The 16637-nt window shown below is 39.4% G+C and overlaps 1 protein-coding gene across 2 annotated transcripts in view; it reads left to right on the top strand.

Annotated features, from left to right (window-relative positions):
- Positions 1-15628, top strand: part of LOC122885791 (contactin-associated protein-like 5) — an 85264-nt gene extending 69636 nt beyond the window's left edge. For both annotated transcript variants that reach the window (XM_044217428.1, XM_044217429.1), the window contains 6 exons: positions 1731-1958; positions 4618-4751; positions 5933-6020; positions 6240-6440; positions 9000-9074; positions 12675-15628. In XM_044217428.1, the coding sequence (XP_044073363.1) occupies positions 1731-1958; positions 4618-4751; positions 5933-6020; positions 6240-6440; positions 9000-9074; positions 12675-12868 (920 nt within the window). In that variant the 3' untranslated portion in view covers positions 12869-15628. The remainder of the gene's footprint in view (positions 1-1730; positions 1959-4617; positions 4752-5932; positions 6021-6239; positions 6441-8999; positions 9075-12674) is intronic.
- The last annotated feature ends 1009 nt before the right edge of the window (positions 15629-16637 follow it).

Below are 16637 nucleotides of genomic sequence, written 5' to 3' on the forward strand. Positions count from 1 at the left end.
GGTAGAGAGAAACAGTTTGAAGGCGCGTTCTGAACAACGAGAGATGAGAATTCTGGCTGTGAATGTGGCTAACCACACTGCACTATTTACACTGTTTCCTCCTGCTCACTGTGTTAAATATGAAAGTGGCACCCATGCCAGGATGCTGCTAATCCGACTGCTGTTCAAAGATATTTCTAGTTTCTTACAACTTAGATCTTGCCACAGTTAGTTGTGTTATTGTGGTTGAAGAGCCTATCAGATATGTCACCTGTAGGTTATAGACTCCATGTCTCTCTCATGAGTTAAACGTCATGAAATTTCAGGAATAAAATGCAGTTAAAAAGATAAATGCTTTCAGTTGGATGATAGTATAATGGCAGATTTTCAATGCTCTGTGTTGTTCAAGTTTTGACTCCACATGATGAACGTTGCCACTTTGCAAAGCAGTTTTGTTTTCTGGTATTTATTTAGTGTATAAATACATTAGTACTTTTGTGAAAAACAAGGCACCCAGCAATGATATGCAGCTGAACAGCAGTAGCCTAGAGATTACGTGTTACTAGCAGAGACTGTGGTACTACTGAGGCACTGTCATTGTAAATGTGTTATTGCAGCAGTGTGAAACAAGAGAGTGTTGTAATGGCATCTTAGTAAGTTGGCATACTGTGGCTTCCATCCCTTCCACCATCCCCTACTCCAGGAGCTATGTATTTATTTTGAAATTTGGCTTTTTCACACACCAAAACACAGAGGAGTAAGTAACGTTATTTATATAGCTATCTTTCGAGAGCAGATATGTCAAGTGCTTCACAAAAGATATAAAGCATCCAACATACATACAGACATAAAACACCATAAAATATAAATAAGAGGATACACAGGCTTGCTTAAGGGAGTTTTAAATGTCAGCACCTGTTGAGGTAACATTGGTCTGAATGGCATTGATCGACAACACTTGAGTCCCTGTGGTGCTGTTGCAGCCACTGGTTTGTTGTCAACATTTTATCTGTGTCATCGTCTCCTCATGGAGATGCGCCTCCTGCTAGCTTGTTTCTGGGTTGTTTTTCTTCTTTTTAATGAAGTTTAAGAATGTGCTTTGGTGTGTTCGCTTCTTAATTGTAGTAGTGCGTGTGCATAATTAGCTAGCTACTCCCCTCCACCAAGTTTGTAGATTACAGAAAGACAGCCAGCGGGATGGGCTTTTGTACCTCAAGTTTATCCTTAAGACAACACTTTTATTCAGGCTTGGTGCCACTTATGGTGGTACACTGTTGCCTGGCAGGAAGGACTGCCTTAAAAGTCAGGGAACGAAAGTTTCCTGTGTGCAGAAAACACCACAGAGTACACAAAATATTGTAACATGTTTTGCTGCAGCCTTGCTCTGCAAGATGGACACTAATGCATATTTCTTTTTAAGAAGGTATACAGTAAATCCACCTGCGCAGAGATTTCCCATGTACCTGTATATACACACTGCTGCACCTCTGAAGGAAGACATTGCTTTTGGACATATTTTCATTCAGAACAGTGCCTTCCGTCTAGTTGTACCCATTGGGTAAACAAGATTTTTTACCCCACTTTTGATAAGGTTGTGTTGATTTTTCGCTTTCATGTTATGTGGAATAATGAACATTGCAGCCTCTGGAGGCCGTGAGCTGGGTTTTAGTCTTTTAATCTTGTTTCAGAAAGAGCCCTAAAAGAGCTCCCTGCACTGAAACCTTTTTTTCTCTGTGTACCTGTGTGTGCAGAAGTGTCAGTGTCCTTTGACATGGAGTCCTCAGTGACCTACACCTTCCAGGAGCCCTTCTCAGTGATGCAGAACAGAAGCTCGCAGGCCTCCAGTGTTTCCACAGAAAGCAGCAGCAGGGCCAGAGAGGACGTGGCCTTCAGCTTCGTCACCTCCCAGAGGCCCACCATGCTGCTGACTGTCAGCACCTTCAACCAGCAGTACATCACTGTCATCCTGGCCAAGAACGGTACATACAGGTTTACATTTATACATACATATCAAAGAAAAACTACCTGCTACACAGTAATAACTTATGGCAATGATATATATACTGTAGTTAAGTGATTATATACTTCTTTGAATATGATCTTTAGCCTTCATCACAGACATGGAGAAAACAGTAATTAGCCTATGCAGGCAGCCAGATAACTTTAGCAGCTGCATTGTTAGCAAACACATCTTCCACTTAATTACATACATCAAAGCAATGTTGCTAAACAGTCCCTTTATGCACTGGATATTTTATGCATTTATATTCTGTTATGTTCATATGAAAATATCATATCTGTGAAAATATCATATCTGTGCCGTTTGTCCACGGCTATTTGAAACCATTTCGAATCCTGTCGGATAAAATGTTGTATAGTTTGCATCATAATATGGCAGCAAAAACGTGGATGGAAACATACTGTTTGATATGTGAAGCCCTCAGCGTTGCCCACAGGCCTTCAGCCCTCAGTTGAAATGACAGTGATGGGATTTAACGCGATGACTGTGATTTCAAAGTTCTTTTTTTCCGGGTACATGGGATGAGCAGTCATGGAATCAAAACTTTTTCCAGTTAAGTAGCTCAGTGACCAAACCAGGTGTAAAGCTCAATTATGCTCAGTTATTTCGAATTTTTGTAACCCACTAGGCCTTAAATCCTTTTAAAAACAAAAACTAAAGACATGGTCCTGATTTTGTTGCAAAACAAAATCAATTCATTCCAATGGAATTTCCCCAATTAGTGGATTCGTGGGTGAAGTAAATCAGTGCAATTATTTTTTCTAATCATGGAATCAGTGCAAACTTTGGCGTCCTTTGACCCGCAAATTTGCGCCGTTGACCAATAGCAAGCTGGCTTGACTGTGCTGACCTTCGAGGGAACAGAGAGCCGGAAAGTCCAAAATGGAGGAAGCTATTGTAGCTTATTAGCTGCGTGGCACCATCCAGTCGTTTTTAACCTCCTCTGTCTGACTTTCAAGATGCACGGATTCATTTTGCTGTGCCATTTTCTGGTGTGACCAGGCCGTAAAGATGTTGTCACACCTGTAGTTTGGTTCACTTTCGAACCAAAGAAAAACAAAACAAAAACAAACACTGACTTATTACGAACCTTACTTCATTGGAAGGTAACCTAGAAACTGGACCAAAACAGGGCATGGGAGTAGGACACAAGCTCAGCACACCTCTGTTCTCTGTTTTAACCCCTGTTCATGTAAATGATATTCAGGAAAATCCCTGTACTCACAGGCTGACATAAATGTGTTCCCATGGTTACCAAATGACCTTGCATAATTACATAGGAGATTGCTTCCTTGACAGTGTGCTGGTCCACTTTACATTCACACCACAAATGAGATAAACCAGAGTTCACCTGGAAGCGGACAGAGATACTCCTTTTTAGGCCAAAAAAAAAAAGCAATCCACTTAAATAAAAATTATTCAGTCATAATCAAATTGCACTCCAGTTACACCTAACACCCTGAAAACCTAGAAATCTCAAGTTTATTTGCATGTTGAAAGGAGTTGAGCAGAACAGAAAATGAGGCTGACAGTGAACAGGCAGTTAATATGTATTTTACTGGTGCCACAGCTGCCAGCATGAATATAATACCGGAGCCACCCCCACACCTTTGCACAAACTGATTATAGGCTAATGAATAGATTTAACCTTCGCGGTTCTGCTCCTCCTCTGCATCTTTGGAAAGTCCAATAAACTTAAACTAGTCCATATGTAAAATAAAAGCACTCGTTTATCCAAAAGAAAACAATTTTTAAAAAGACCATGGACAGTTCTCACTAAACAAAACAATAAAAGAATAAAAACAAAAATACCCAAAAGCGCTTGGTCTTTACTGTTTCACTATAAGTCTGGAGAAAATTTCAGAAAAAGTCCTCACATTTGTAACACTTTACAGGGTATTTCCTGCTGTCATCGCACTTCTTAGTATTTTCAGCTTCTGACACAAGAAAGGCCTCAAAGCTTTAAGCTGACAGCCTTTAAGCTGTATCCAAACTTTAGAGTATCATATTGAGTGACACCTATGTGCAGTTGTTAGAGTCGGCCTTTTGTGTTAAATCACAACGCCCATGTTTCTCAGGTCTCTGTAAACACTGAAGGGCAGAGGAGACACTTCAGCGACAGTGACCTTCATCCATAGGAGCACTCTTAGGATTTGAAATGAAACACAACACAAAGCCATCACCTACAGACCGGGAATTGTAATATAGACCCAGCTCCACTTGACAATGCATATCTTTCTGACTCTTTGATCTGGTAGCAATTGTGTGTGTGGGAGGAACACTGAGAACATATTGACTTATTCAGTGTGGGAGCGAAGAGCTATGAGATAAATATCTCAAAAGGCAATTGAAGAAGTTTGGATATAGCGGCCTATTTATAAATAAGCAGCCACATCATTATATATTTTATAATGCAATGTACACATATTTGAAGCCTAAGTAGGATATGTTTAATATAAAATATGGTTTTCATGTCAGTGGACTGGACTTGAGTCTGTGGCTTTAAAATTCGCATTGAGCAGTGAGCACAATAGTGAATCAATGATCATAAAGTGCTCCGATGAGGATTTTTACAGAGGTTTGTTTAAAGGAGATGTCTTTTCATGCTTTGTGTCCAGGGAGTCTGCAGATCTGGTATCACCTTCAGAGAGACAGGAGTCCAGATGTATTCAGCCCCACCCTCAGTAACCTGGCAGATGGACGACTCCATCGAATCAGAATCCACCGAGTGGGAAAAAACCTCTATGTACAGGTGAGCAGTACGGAGCCCCGGAAAGGTCACGGTGGCAATTTCTTTGCTGAAATTTTTGCTTGATGATGCTTTCTTGGCTAATGTTAATAGGAGCGGTAAATTGTAGTCACAATACAGCTACTGCAAGCACAAATGCAGCCGTAGACCGAGCAATGACCATATCCACAGTCGCAGCTTCAACCAGCGCAGCCAGGCAGAGCAGCTGCAGATGTGTTCACAGCCAGTGGGTGTGTATGATCGGAGCTCGGCCTTTTGAAAGAAGTATTGACCAATAAATGCATCATGTAAAGTTTCACATCATCTCTCCTCTGTAGTTTCCCTAAACTGGCACTGCATCTGGACGACAATATGCTTTTCCCCAAACTGTCTTTCCAATGCAAAAAAGTTATAGTTCTGTCAATCTTGAGTCAGCCAATCAAAACAAAAAGTTTTGTGATTGCGAGGATTACAATCTCCCCCTTGTATGATTGTTATCGCATGTCTGAAGTTCCACACTTACAACACGTGATGACTAAAGCAAACTCCATCTGGTGATGAAGACTGACCATCTGATTCTCTGTGGTTGAAAGGAAGTGGATCTTGAGTAAACATGATTTCGTCAATCTCAAAGCCAGATTACATTTATATTTGATTCATCATTGCCAGTTTGCCTGCTATAAAATACTAGAAAGGCCTACTATAAGCTAGTATAATAAGCCACCAAACGATGTGCAACACATATATTAATTAATCTAATTCTGTACAATGACAACTCATATAAGGAAGGAACAAGAATACAATTTTCTACCTGCTATCCAAACACTTAACAATAGAGAGATGGTGTTAAAAATCAATTTTCCACTGCAATGAAATCTATTCTTAGCTGGGTCATCGGCTGGTCTGTAGATGTACCACTGTAGGCATTTTAGAAACAGCAATGGACGTCATCAAAATCCTGCACTGTTTTATTGCAGATCATCAAGTTAAGTGATGCAACTGAGTCAGCATGGTAGTGCAGAAGTGAAAGGTCTAAACCACTTTAAAGCTAACTGTGGGCGGCTATGGTTTTGTGTGAAGCTGTAGAGAACACAATTCGCAATCTATAATGTATTGAAATGCGCTCCCTGCTGCTGCTGCTGGTGTTTCCTCGGTTTAGATTTCTTGTAATCAGCTTGTTATTTGATTTCTCTCCACTCAACCAGATCGACCAGGACATCCACACAAAGTACACACTGTCATCTGATGCAGAGCTGATCTTAATCAGATCCTTGACATTGGGCAAAGTCACCAGTAAGTCCTCCCATGATGTTCAGAAAATTGCTGAAAAACTCCCACGTCATCCCTCTATTGTTTTTCTGTGCTCTTTTGTTCTAACCAGTCACAATTTCCTGTCACCATTCTTTTGTCATTCTTGACTTGGCTACTCAGAAATTACTGTAATTAAAAAAAATCAAACATGTCTCCAACAGTAACAACATATATGTTTACCTATCGACTGTATCTCTGTAGGGATGGAGAACTTCAATGAGGAAGTAATGCAAGCAGCTTCTAAAGGTTTCATTGGCTGCCTCTCCTCGGTCCAGTTCAATCACGTGGCGCCGCTAAAGGCAGCACTGACGAATCGAGGAAGTTCATTAGTCACCATCCGTGGTCCATTGGTCCAGTCAAATTGTGGAGCACTGGCAGAGTCCACCTCGCACACACTGCAAGGTAAAACACTCACACAATCTGCTGTGGAACTCATCCACGTACACTGGCACTAAATAGTAGTTTTCAGGTTGAGCTACATGCAAAGCAACAAATACTGGGAATCACACAAGCTGGTAACTGTTACACAGACACAAACATTTGAATGTTTGTATTCGAAACTGTCAGTCAATTAGTTGATGACAAAAAAATCTATTCATCTTTCCAGTTATTTATTTAGCAAAAACTCAACAGCAATGTCTCTTTCCAGAAATTATGATACTGATGATTACTGAAGATAATCCACAGATTTGTTGTGAGCAGTTTCATGTAGGAACTATAGTCCCATATACATATAGTCCCATTATATTCAAAAACTGCAGACATCTCTATGGCTGATATTTCCAAAACTCGGCAACTCACACCAAAATAATAAATAGCAGTACAGGTAAGAGGAAAAATATGTATTTTTTGATTATGGGGTGAACTGTCCCTTTAAATCGTTGTATATTAAATATCTGTAAACTGAATGAGTGAATGTCACCACCATGGGCAATTAATTAATGAGGATGATTTTCACAATTAACTATCATTTCATAGACTAACGATTAAAAAAACTGACACTTTAATCGACAACAAAAAAGCTGCAGACCTAATTAATCTCTCTTCCTTTTGGCCTTTACCAAGACTTCAAGTGCCTGTTGTTGCTGCTGCTTAGCTATTTGGCTCTTTCTTGCCGCTTCTCTCCTTCTCCCTGCTTCACTTGAGGGCGGCTGCAGTGAAACTCTACTCACGGCATCGTGTAGTGTCACGTCGTTTAACGCCTGTAGCACACACTGGACACACCATACAGACAGAAGTCAAGGCAGAGTCTTGTGTGTGGGATTTTACACAGAAAACAATAGGTGTGGGTGTTTTGACGCGCATCCAACACAAGTAGTTTGCAGCTATTTCTTGGAGACAGCATCTAGTGTCTATTGAAGGAACTGCTGCCAATAGAGCCACTTGTTTGTCCATGTCAGGATCCTGCGGAAATGATCTAATTACTTTGGAAAAGGTAGATAGTTTACACATTTTGAACTGATCCTCTGAACTGAACCGCCTTTTAAGCAGGTTAGCTTTATGCAGCATGAGATACTATGGTGATCTATCTTGGTTAAAAGTGATATAGTTTAGTGATACCAAGGAGTTAAGCCTCAAAAATAGCTGCTAACCCACTCATTTGTATGACTCCGCATCGGCGATAGCTGTGGCCGGAGGCATTGTGTTTTCAGGTTGTCGTTAACGTTTTAAAGTATTAACGTTTTTGGCCATAACTCAAGAATTGATGCGGTAATTATGACATTTCACACTGATCGATGAAGTGATGACATTTTTTACCCAAAAGGTCAAAGGTCAACTTCACTGTGACATCATAATGTCCAGGAAAAATACTTTTTTTGATCATTATTCAACACTATAACTCAGGAACAGAAGGCAAAATTGTGACCAGCTTTCACAGTTGGTTGGACACTGAATAGGTGACACGCTTGACTCAAAGGTCAAAGGTCATTGTGACCTCAAAATAGGTTTTTAGCCATAATTTATTTATTTTATTAATTGGGCAGTTCCGGATTTCACACACATGTTGACTGGGACGACGCAATGAGTAAACAATAACTAGCACAGTACGGCTTTTCCTCCATCTCGTCCGTTCTGCCTTTCACTTCCTGCCTCATTCTGAATTTCGGATTCATCAGAATCATGTGACTGCAAACAACGTATTGGAGTGCGCCCAGCTAATCGTGATCCAGTGAGTGAGTTTCACCTACATCTCATAGAGAAGCTTAGTATCTAAAAATGCCTGTTAAACTGTTGCAGCTTTTAAAACTGACTTGTAACTAGTGACTTGTGAATATAGCTAATAAAAATCTGTCTAAACCAGACACCAGCTGTGTTTTCAGTCGTCTCTCTGACAGAACAGATGTAATTCCTCTTTTACCAATGGAGCTGTCTACACCAGCCTCTTAACAGTGACACAATTGTCAAATCTTATTTTTTTCCAATTATGGGAAGGGATGCAGTATAATGGAGCACACAGTTGCGGTTAGTGCTTCATGTTGAAACATTAGTTGCTGTACCTTATTAAAAAGCTTTAAGTCTTCATCAGAGTAAGCAGTGCCAGTGACTCTCATAGGACGGACAGGTTCTGGAAGTTGCTTACATCTAGCCAATGCCATTTTGCCACGACATATATAAATATACATCATAAAATATCCTAGAAAAATTAGTTAAAACGATTACGACCATTAATAGTCTCTATTAGGGATTGAAACTGAAAGTCGATGATATTGAGATGAGATGATGTCGATGATATTTAAGTCATTTAACCAACCAGAGAGATCTATAGATATGTTGGTGCTTACACAGAGAGAAACTGAAACTAATTTGGTTATCATGTAATATAATTCTGTGTAATTCTAGAGCCAGGCAGTGAGGTGTAACAAACAACACTTCACGGGTAAAGATGACATACATGCATCTCCTATATGATAGGACCATTAATGAGGGGTATTTGTCTGTTTCTCATCTCTGCTTCTCCAGATCAAACTGTAACAGCAAATAAAGATAAGGAGCAGCATGGCATCGGCACCCAGAAGGATTTGGCTGTAATAGCAGGTCTGTTTTTCTCTCTTCTGTGCTGGTTTATTTGTCTTTGGTTAATCGAAAATGAGTTCCAGCTGTTTGCTATTTGTCATTCTCTCACTTTTAGCTCAAGCTCATTGTCATTACTGTCACACTGTTTTGTTTGAAATTAAATTTAAGTTGAAGATGATAATGTTAAAGGATGTGTGCTTTCTAAACCTTTGCTCTGCATTTGACTTCTCCTTACTTTTGAACTGTATTGTTGTTGAAAATAGAGATGCCCCAAGCTGATCTGCAAGATCAGTATTAGACCAATAAAATCAAGGAATAGTTCGACATTTTGGGAAATACTTTAGATTCAATTCACTTCAGTTCAATTTTATTTATATAGCGGCAATTCATAGCAGTTATCTCATTGCACTTTTCCAATAGAGCAGGTCTAGACGGTACTCTTTATAATATTATTTACACAGACAGACCAATTCCCACCAAGAGCAAGCACTTTGGCGACAGTGGAGAGAGAGAGAGAGAGAGAGAGAGAGAGAGAAGAGGAAACAGTAGCACAATGCAAATTCCACATAGGATTTTAAAATAACAATAATAATAATGATGCAATGGTAGTGGTAGTAATAATATTAATAAAATAATAATAGGAATAATAATGATAATAATAATAAGACTAATAATAATTGTAGTAGCGGTTGTCGAGCAGGAACATGGAGGCAGTAGGTGGCCCTCAATCAAAGATCCAGACTCTGCAGCTCTGGAAGCAGAAATACCTGCTGAAAGTGACAGAAGGAGAGAGGAGAGAGACGAGAAAGCACAGAACTACGGGACAGAGACGATGTTGAGTTAGTAACATGCATTAATGGGATAAGAATGCATACAGATGGAGAGGGAGAGGAGGAGAGAGGAGCTCAGTGCATCATGGGAAGTCTCCCGGCAGTCTAGGTCTGGTCTATAGCAGCATAAACAAGGATGGTTCAGGACTCACTTGACCCAGCCCTAACTATAAGCTTTATCAAAGAGGAAGGTCTTAAGCCTACTCTTAAATGTGGAGATGGTGTCTGCCTCCCGAACCCAAACTGGGACCTGATTCCACAGGAGAGGAGCTTGATAACTGAAGGCTCTGGCTCCCATTCTACTTTTGGAGAATGTAGGAACCACAAGTAACCCTGTATTCTGGAAGCGCAGTGTTCTAGTCGGGTAATAAGGTACTGTGAGCTCTTTAAGATACGATGGTGCCAGACCATTAAGAGCTTTGTAGGTGAGGAGAAGGATTTTAAATTCTAGTCTGGATTTTACAGGGAGCCAGTGCAGAGAAGCTAATATTGGAGAAATATGATCTCTTTTCCTAGTTTTTGTCAGTACACGTGCCGCAGCATTCTGGATCAACTGGAGAATCCAGCCTAGAAGTAACAAATGTATGGACTAGTTTTTCTGCATCATTTTGAGACAGGATGTGCCTGATTTTTGCAATGTTACGTTGGTGAAAAAGGCAGTCCTTGAAGTATATTTCATGTGGGAGTTAAAGGACAAATCCAGATCAAAGATAACTCTGAGGTTCCTTACGGTGGTGCCGGAATCCAGGTCAATTCCAGCTAGAGTAACTATATCTTTAGATAATGTCTTTCGATAAGGCGTTTTAGGCCAAGTACAATAACTTCAGTTTTGTCAGAGTTTAACGTCAGAAAGTTGCAGATCGTTTGATTGCAGATTGTAGACTAAACCCAAATGTAACAATACAGTTATATAAAGGAATAATAGCTTTCTGGGGGAGTTTGGGGGAGGAAAATAGAGCTAACTAATGAACTGGTGTCTAGAGAACTCGTGTCTGTGTAAAATTTAGTTTGGATTAAACAGGAGTTTAGTTTGGATTAAACAGGAGTCAAAAAGAGGCTGATCAACACGCTGCTGCTTTTGTCAGCAAATCAAAACACACAATAAATAACTGGGTGAACTGTCTCTTTAATGTAACATTGCGTTTTAGATAAAAGCAATAGTTTTTCATTTTGGAAAACATGCTTATTCGCTTTCTTGCTGAGAGTTAGATGAGATGATCGATAACACTCTCATGTCTGTACTGTGAACATGAAGCTAGAGCCAGGAGATTGTTAGCTTAGCTTAGCATAAAGACTGGAGGCAGTGGGAAACAGCTAGCCTGGCTCTGTCCAAAGGTAACAAAATCTGCCTCCCAGCACCTCTAAAGCTCCTTAATTAACACATTCTATCTTGTTTGTTTAATTACAAAAACGGAAGCAAAAAAACATAAATTTTCCGTTTTATGTGGGGTTATGCGCAGGACTGTTTCTTGGCCGGGACCAGTTGCCCGGCAACCGGCGGAGACTCCGGGAAGTCACTGGTCCCTAATATTTACAATAGAGACATGAGAGTGGTATCCGTCTTCTAATCTTCTAATCTAACAAGAAAAGGAATAAGGATATTTCAAAATGTCAAACTTTTCCTTTAGGATTGAGGATTAGATGAAGGCATTTTTTAATTTGTCAAAAGCACCTCTATAAAGCCTGTTTAATTTCTGGACCTTTTATTATAGCAACATGTGTTTCAGTTTAAACCTGCAAAATAATGTGGATCTTAATCAACTTTATTGGTGGTGTGCATTACTGTGTCCCATGTTTGCACTGTGTACACTTGTTTGTATGAATTGTCAAATAAAGCTAACTAACTATTTTAAAATGCAAAATTCTCATTTAGCATGAGAATTTAAACAGTTATATCAAATGAGGTAATGCATACATACTTGCATCTAATTCTGATCAAAGCAAAGTACTCATTGGTCATTTCATGTTTAGATTACACAAAAAGCGATTAGATATTTACTTAATACTTTCATGTGATGTTGTATAATGATTCCTTCCACCTTATTATTATTATTGCTTTCTGGTAATACATACATGACGATTTTCCTGCAGTAAATCCTACATATTACCCTTGTTAATATCATGATTTTCATGGTACTTCAATGCATCAAATTATGTTCTACACCTTCAACAAAGTTGTTGTTTTTTATACCGAACATTAGATATTTCAATCACTTCTAGGTTTGCTGTAATCATCTGAAATACAATACGTAAATACTTGAATGCTGGCAAACACAAAACAATCAAGGACACTGCAATTACATTGTTAGCATAAAAAATAAACCACAATTTAAATGCAAAGAACCTCAGTACAGCTGTGGTGAAATAACTACCGATTATGCTTCTCAGCTGGGCAGTGTTATCAAAGTACAAGACACTGAATTAATGATCTCTATGTCCAGTAATAAACACCTAAACACTGTGCTAATATTGGTTTGCTGTATTCTTACAAGTGAGCGTGTGGTGTAGGGTTTTGTACTTTGTATCTAAGCATAGCATTTTGTGTTTAAAGGTAAGAATTCTCTGACAACTGAGTCAAAGCAAATGGACATTACTGTAACCAATTTATATCAGGATCAGAAGAGACTTTATGAGAACAGCCCTGGTTGACAGCATTGTCAAGTCAAGTCAGTTTTATTTATATAGCCCAATATCACAAATTTGCCTCAAGGGGCTTTACAATCTGTCCTTAGACCCTCGATTCGGATGTACCCTGGTACCTACTAAACCATCTTCCTTGCTGTGTTCTCAGGTGTGGTCACAGCGGTGGTCTTCATCGCAGTGTGTGCTCTGGCTGTGATAAGCCGCCTCCTCTACCAGCAGCGGCGGGCCCAGAGGAGCAGCAGCATCAAAGAGGAGAACAGACACAGCATGTACACAGACTACAGGACAGAGCTGCACCTCCACAACTCAGTCAGGGACAACATGAAGGAATACTACATCTGACCACAGTGTGCAATCTGTGGACCTAAGCCACAAACTTACCTCTCTCTTATAAAGGACTAACAGGTGGATGTGCTGCTGCAGGATTTCTTACAACAAAACATCTCTGTGCCCTGGAAGTCTCTCAGGAACACTGCAAAAGCCTGTAGCCTGTACTCCACTCCTATAATGCTCCAGTACAAGCAAGTGGCTGAATCTTTACAGCTGTTAGTGTATTTGATGTTGGTGAAACTGTCAGAATCAAGCTCCTGTGGTTTCTGTCATTGCAAAATGTGTAAAGCAAAAGATGAATGTTCTGCAGGGGTGGACAGAGGAACACCATGAGTGCAGTGAGCGTAAAGCGGCTGTCCATCCTGAATGCGCACAACTTAAAACATTTTGTTGGAAACCCTCATATGCTGAATATTTCCAAATTTCAGTGGAACTCACTAAATTGTACTTGCAAGGCAGGAAATGTAAGCCAGGCCTGTCAGATCTGCGTGCATTTGCTGCTGTCTTTGTTTTTTCCAGTGGTGGTGAATGTTGTAGAAGAAGAAAAGGGGACAATACTGCCTATACTGTATGAGTGCCTAATTTGCATACAAGTTTTTATTTTAACATTTCAGAAGTTATTCATGTGAGTTGCACAAAAGCAGTCACATTCACACAGAGATGAGCTTATTGTCATTCACTTCTGCACCCCGCACTACAAAGAATAAAAAGGAAATTTGAATTTCCCAGTCATGCACAACATCTGCCAGTTGACCATTAGTAATGGGTGACTCTCAGTCATGTTTCACTGAGTTGTTTTCCACTGCACCATTTGAATGGAAATTGACAAACCTAAAAAGTCCATTAAATCCAGGAAGTTGTAATCTTTTGTTAACTGGATACATACCAGGTCTGTAACTCTCAACAATTGTGTTTCAGGTGTTTCAGGGTTTCAAGTTTTGTCCCTAAGAAAGCATTGTACACCATTCAGGCCACATATATTTAGTTGTAGGAAATATTTAAATGATAACTTATGAAATCATGGATTTTTTATATTTATTTGTGTAAATTTTACTTGTGTATTACATAAAATCCAAAAACACTTGTGTATATTGTATCATCAGAGTAGCAGAAATAAGAAATTAATGGAGAGGATTACTGTATTTAAATAAATACAGTCATTTACACAAACACGTACAGGAAGGGGTGTAACTATCAACCAAATTGCAGTCGAGAATCTCGCCAAACTTTGCATATAGCCAGTAATAGCATCTACAGGCTGAAAACCACTGCGTATAGTGATACTTCTGGTATAAAATCTGGTAAACCACAAAGCTCCCAAGTGGTATCTTTGGTGTTCTTTGGCAGATGGGCATCAATTTGATACAGCAAGTGTTGAGTCCAGCAAGTACTTACGGAAGCTGGTTTAACAAGCATGCAAGTCGAGTCAAGTTTGCTGTAGGATGAAACAATGACAGCAGAAAGTTTATTGGGGCTTGTACAGCTACTTTAAGTTCCGGTGTAAAATGTGTCAGTCACAACATACTCTACTACACTTCTGTCACAGTACTTGAGTGAGTTTGTACCACTGTTTAAGGTTGTAATGCTTTTATCTCAGTTGCTAGCTTGGCAAGAGAAGGTGGGCCGTGTTAAGACTGTGAGGCTGTGATATTTCTGGGAAGTATTACGTACCAGTATAGACCCGGTGTGTACCAACCTCAACAAGTACTGGTACAAAAGTTTAGTGTGTCCATTATTTTTGCAATGCTAGCCAGCAGTGCTTAGAGCTTTTTGCAACCAAGAAAAGGACCACTATGTTACCTTGTTTATTTATATATTATTTCAATTACAGGGATAAGTGGTGTTTTCTATATATTTCAGTCAGAATACTTTTTATATACATCTTTCACTGGTTGATCCAAGTAAAAATCCATACACACACACAAACCAAGCCAACGTAGTGGTCCTGCGAGCCTGTAATACACATAAAAATGACAGCAAAAATAAAGCATGGATGAAAAATGGAGATGACTTTGCTTTTTTTTAGATCCTTACCACTAGTAGGACAAAAAATATAAAGTTTGACCTGAAGATGGTGCCAGAGGAAAAGCGATGTTACCTAAATTTTAAAAATCAGCTTGTCAGGCTCAGCTCTGCATTATCAGATTTAGCTCATTATCCATTGGCTTCAGCTGCTCTTGCTAATGCTAAACATAAGGGTGAAGCCCAAAGAAAAGCTGAATCTAATTCCGACAGGAATGCAGTAGCCTAATTGTTTTTTTTTTCTTGAGTATCCTGTCATGAACTAAAGTGTTGGTCATTATAATTCATCCTCTTGGGATCATGAATGTCTGTACAACATTTCAAGGAAAGCAATCCAACAATTATGAAGATATTTGATTCCAATTTTTGGACTAATGCACTGATGGATGGACAGCTGGATGGAAAGACTGACAAACAATATCACCCTTACTGGAGCCTGACCGCTACCATGGCTAAAGATTACGTGACTGAAAGTGACACAGGAGAGTGGCATGGTCAAAAGATAGGGTCTTGATCCTTTGGACCCCATCTGTGCATGTCCTTGTTATCTAAGTATGTCTCAAGATGTGATAGTTTGCAGATCTCCAGTGTCAGTGAATGAAAACATACCTCTCAGAGTGTTTTGGTTTTATTGCAATGGGTAATATCACGTAGTTACTTCTTCTTAATGATTTGTATAGCTGCAGTTTTATTAAGGATCTATTGTATAGATGTATAATTTAATAATAAAAGTGAATATATTGTTAATCATCTTTTGTTAAATGGCTTGTATTCTTTCCTGTGGCAGCACAGCAGTAATTTCAATCAAAAGTCCAACATTGTTCACGGTGTTTGTGGGTGGGAAGCCAGTGAGGGACGTAATCCCTTGTTGCTGCACTACTTGGATAGACCTGCAGGGGGTGGGATCTGGAGATGGATTGAATGAACCTCCTATGTTGTGCCCAACCAAGGTCCTTGCTGGCAGGTGAAAAGATGTATTGCTTGTTTAGTTTTTCAAATATAGCTGCTAAAGGGGTTTAAAAATGTAAGAAATGTAGCAGCAAAGTTTCTAATTTGGAAGCAATTACACCTTTTGAAGATTAGACTTTTCACTATATATATATATATGTTCATTATCATTGTGCCAAACGGTTGGTATTTAGGAAATTCAGATTTGCATCAAAATATACATACTGATAGACAATTATGACCTAAATCATGTCCAGAAATAAAAAGATGAATTCTGCAAAAGTTTGAGTCAGACTCTTAACCACTGGCATTTAAATGTATCATGTTGCTATAAATTACTTAAGCAGTTTATGTCAAATACACCACGCCTATGCTAATTTGACAATTACATGGAAAACATTATGGAATATTATATTGCCATTGGTGACAAAAGTTGTAAGTTCAAAACCAGGGTGATGCACAATGAACATCTTATATCAGTAGTAATCAACCCTGCTCCTGGAGAGCTACTGCCATGCATGTTTTAGGTAGCTCCCCACTCTAACACACCTGATTCTAATTATTAACTCATTATCCAGCCCCAGACAAGCTTCAGCTGCTTCCTCTCACATTTTTGCTCAGTTGACACTAAACTAAAAAATGGTTTCTTGCTTGGTAGGTAGCTCAGCAAGATCATGACTTGCCCTTACTGTGTTGTGAGCTCAAGTCCTGGGTGTTACAGAATAAACATGCTAATGTCTAATGAGGCATTGTGTTGTGTGGATTAGAGAAGCCTGACTTTAAGGTTTGATAACTTTGGTCCGGGATGTTC

The sequence above is a fragment of the Siniperca chuatsi genome, linkage group LG12 (assembly GCF_020085105.1).
Source record: "Siniperca chuatsi isolate FFG_IHB_CAS linkage group LG12, ASM2008510v1, whole genome shotgun sequence".
Lineage (NCBI taxonomy): Eukaryota > Metazoa > Chordata > Actinopteri > Centrarchiformes > Sinipercidae > Siniperca > Siniperca chuatsi.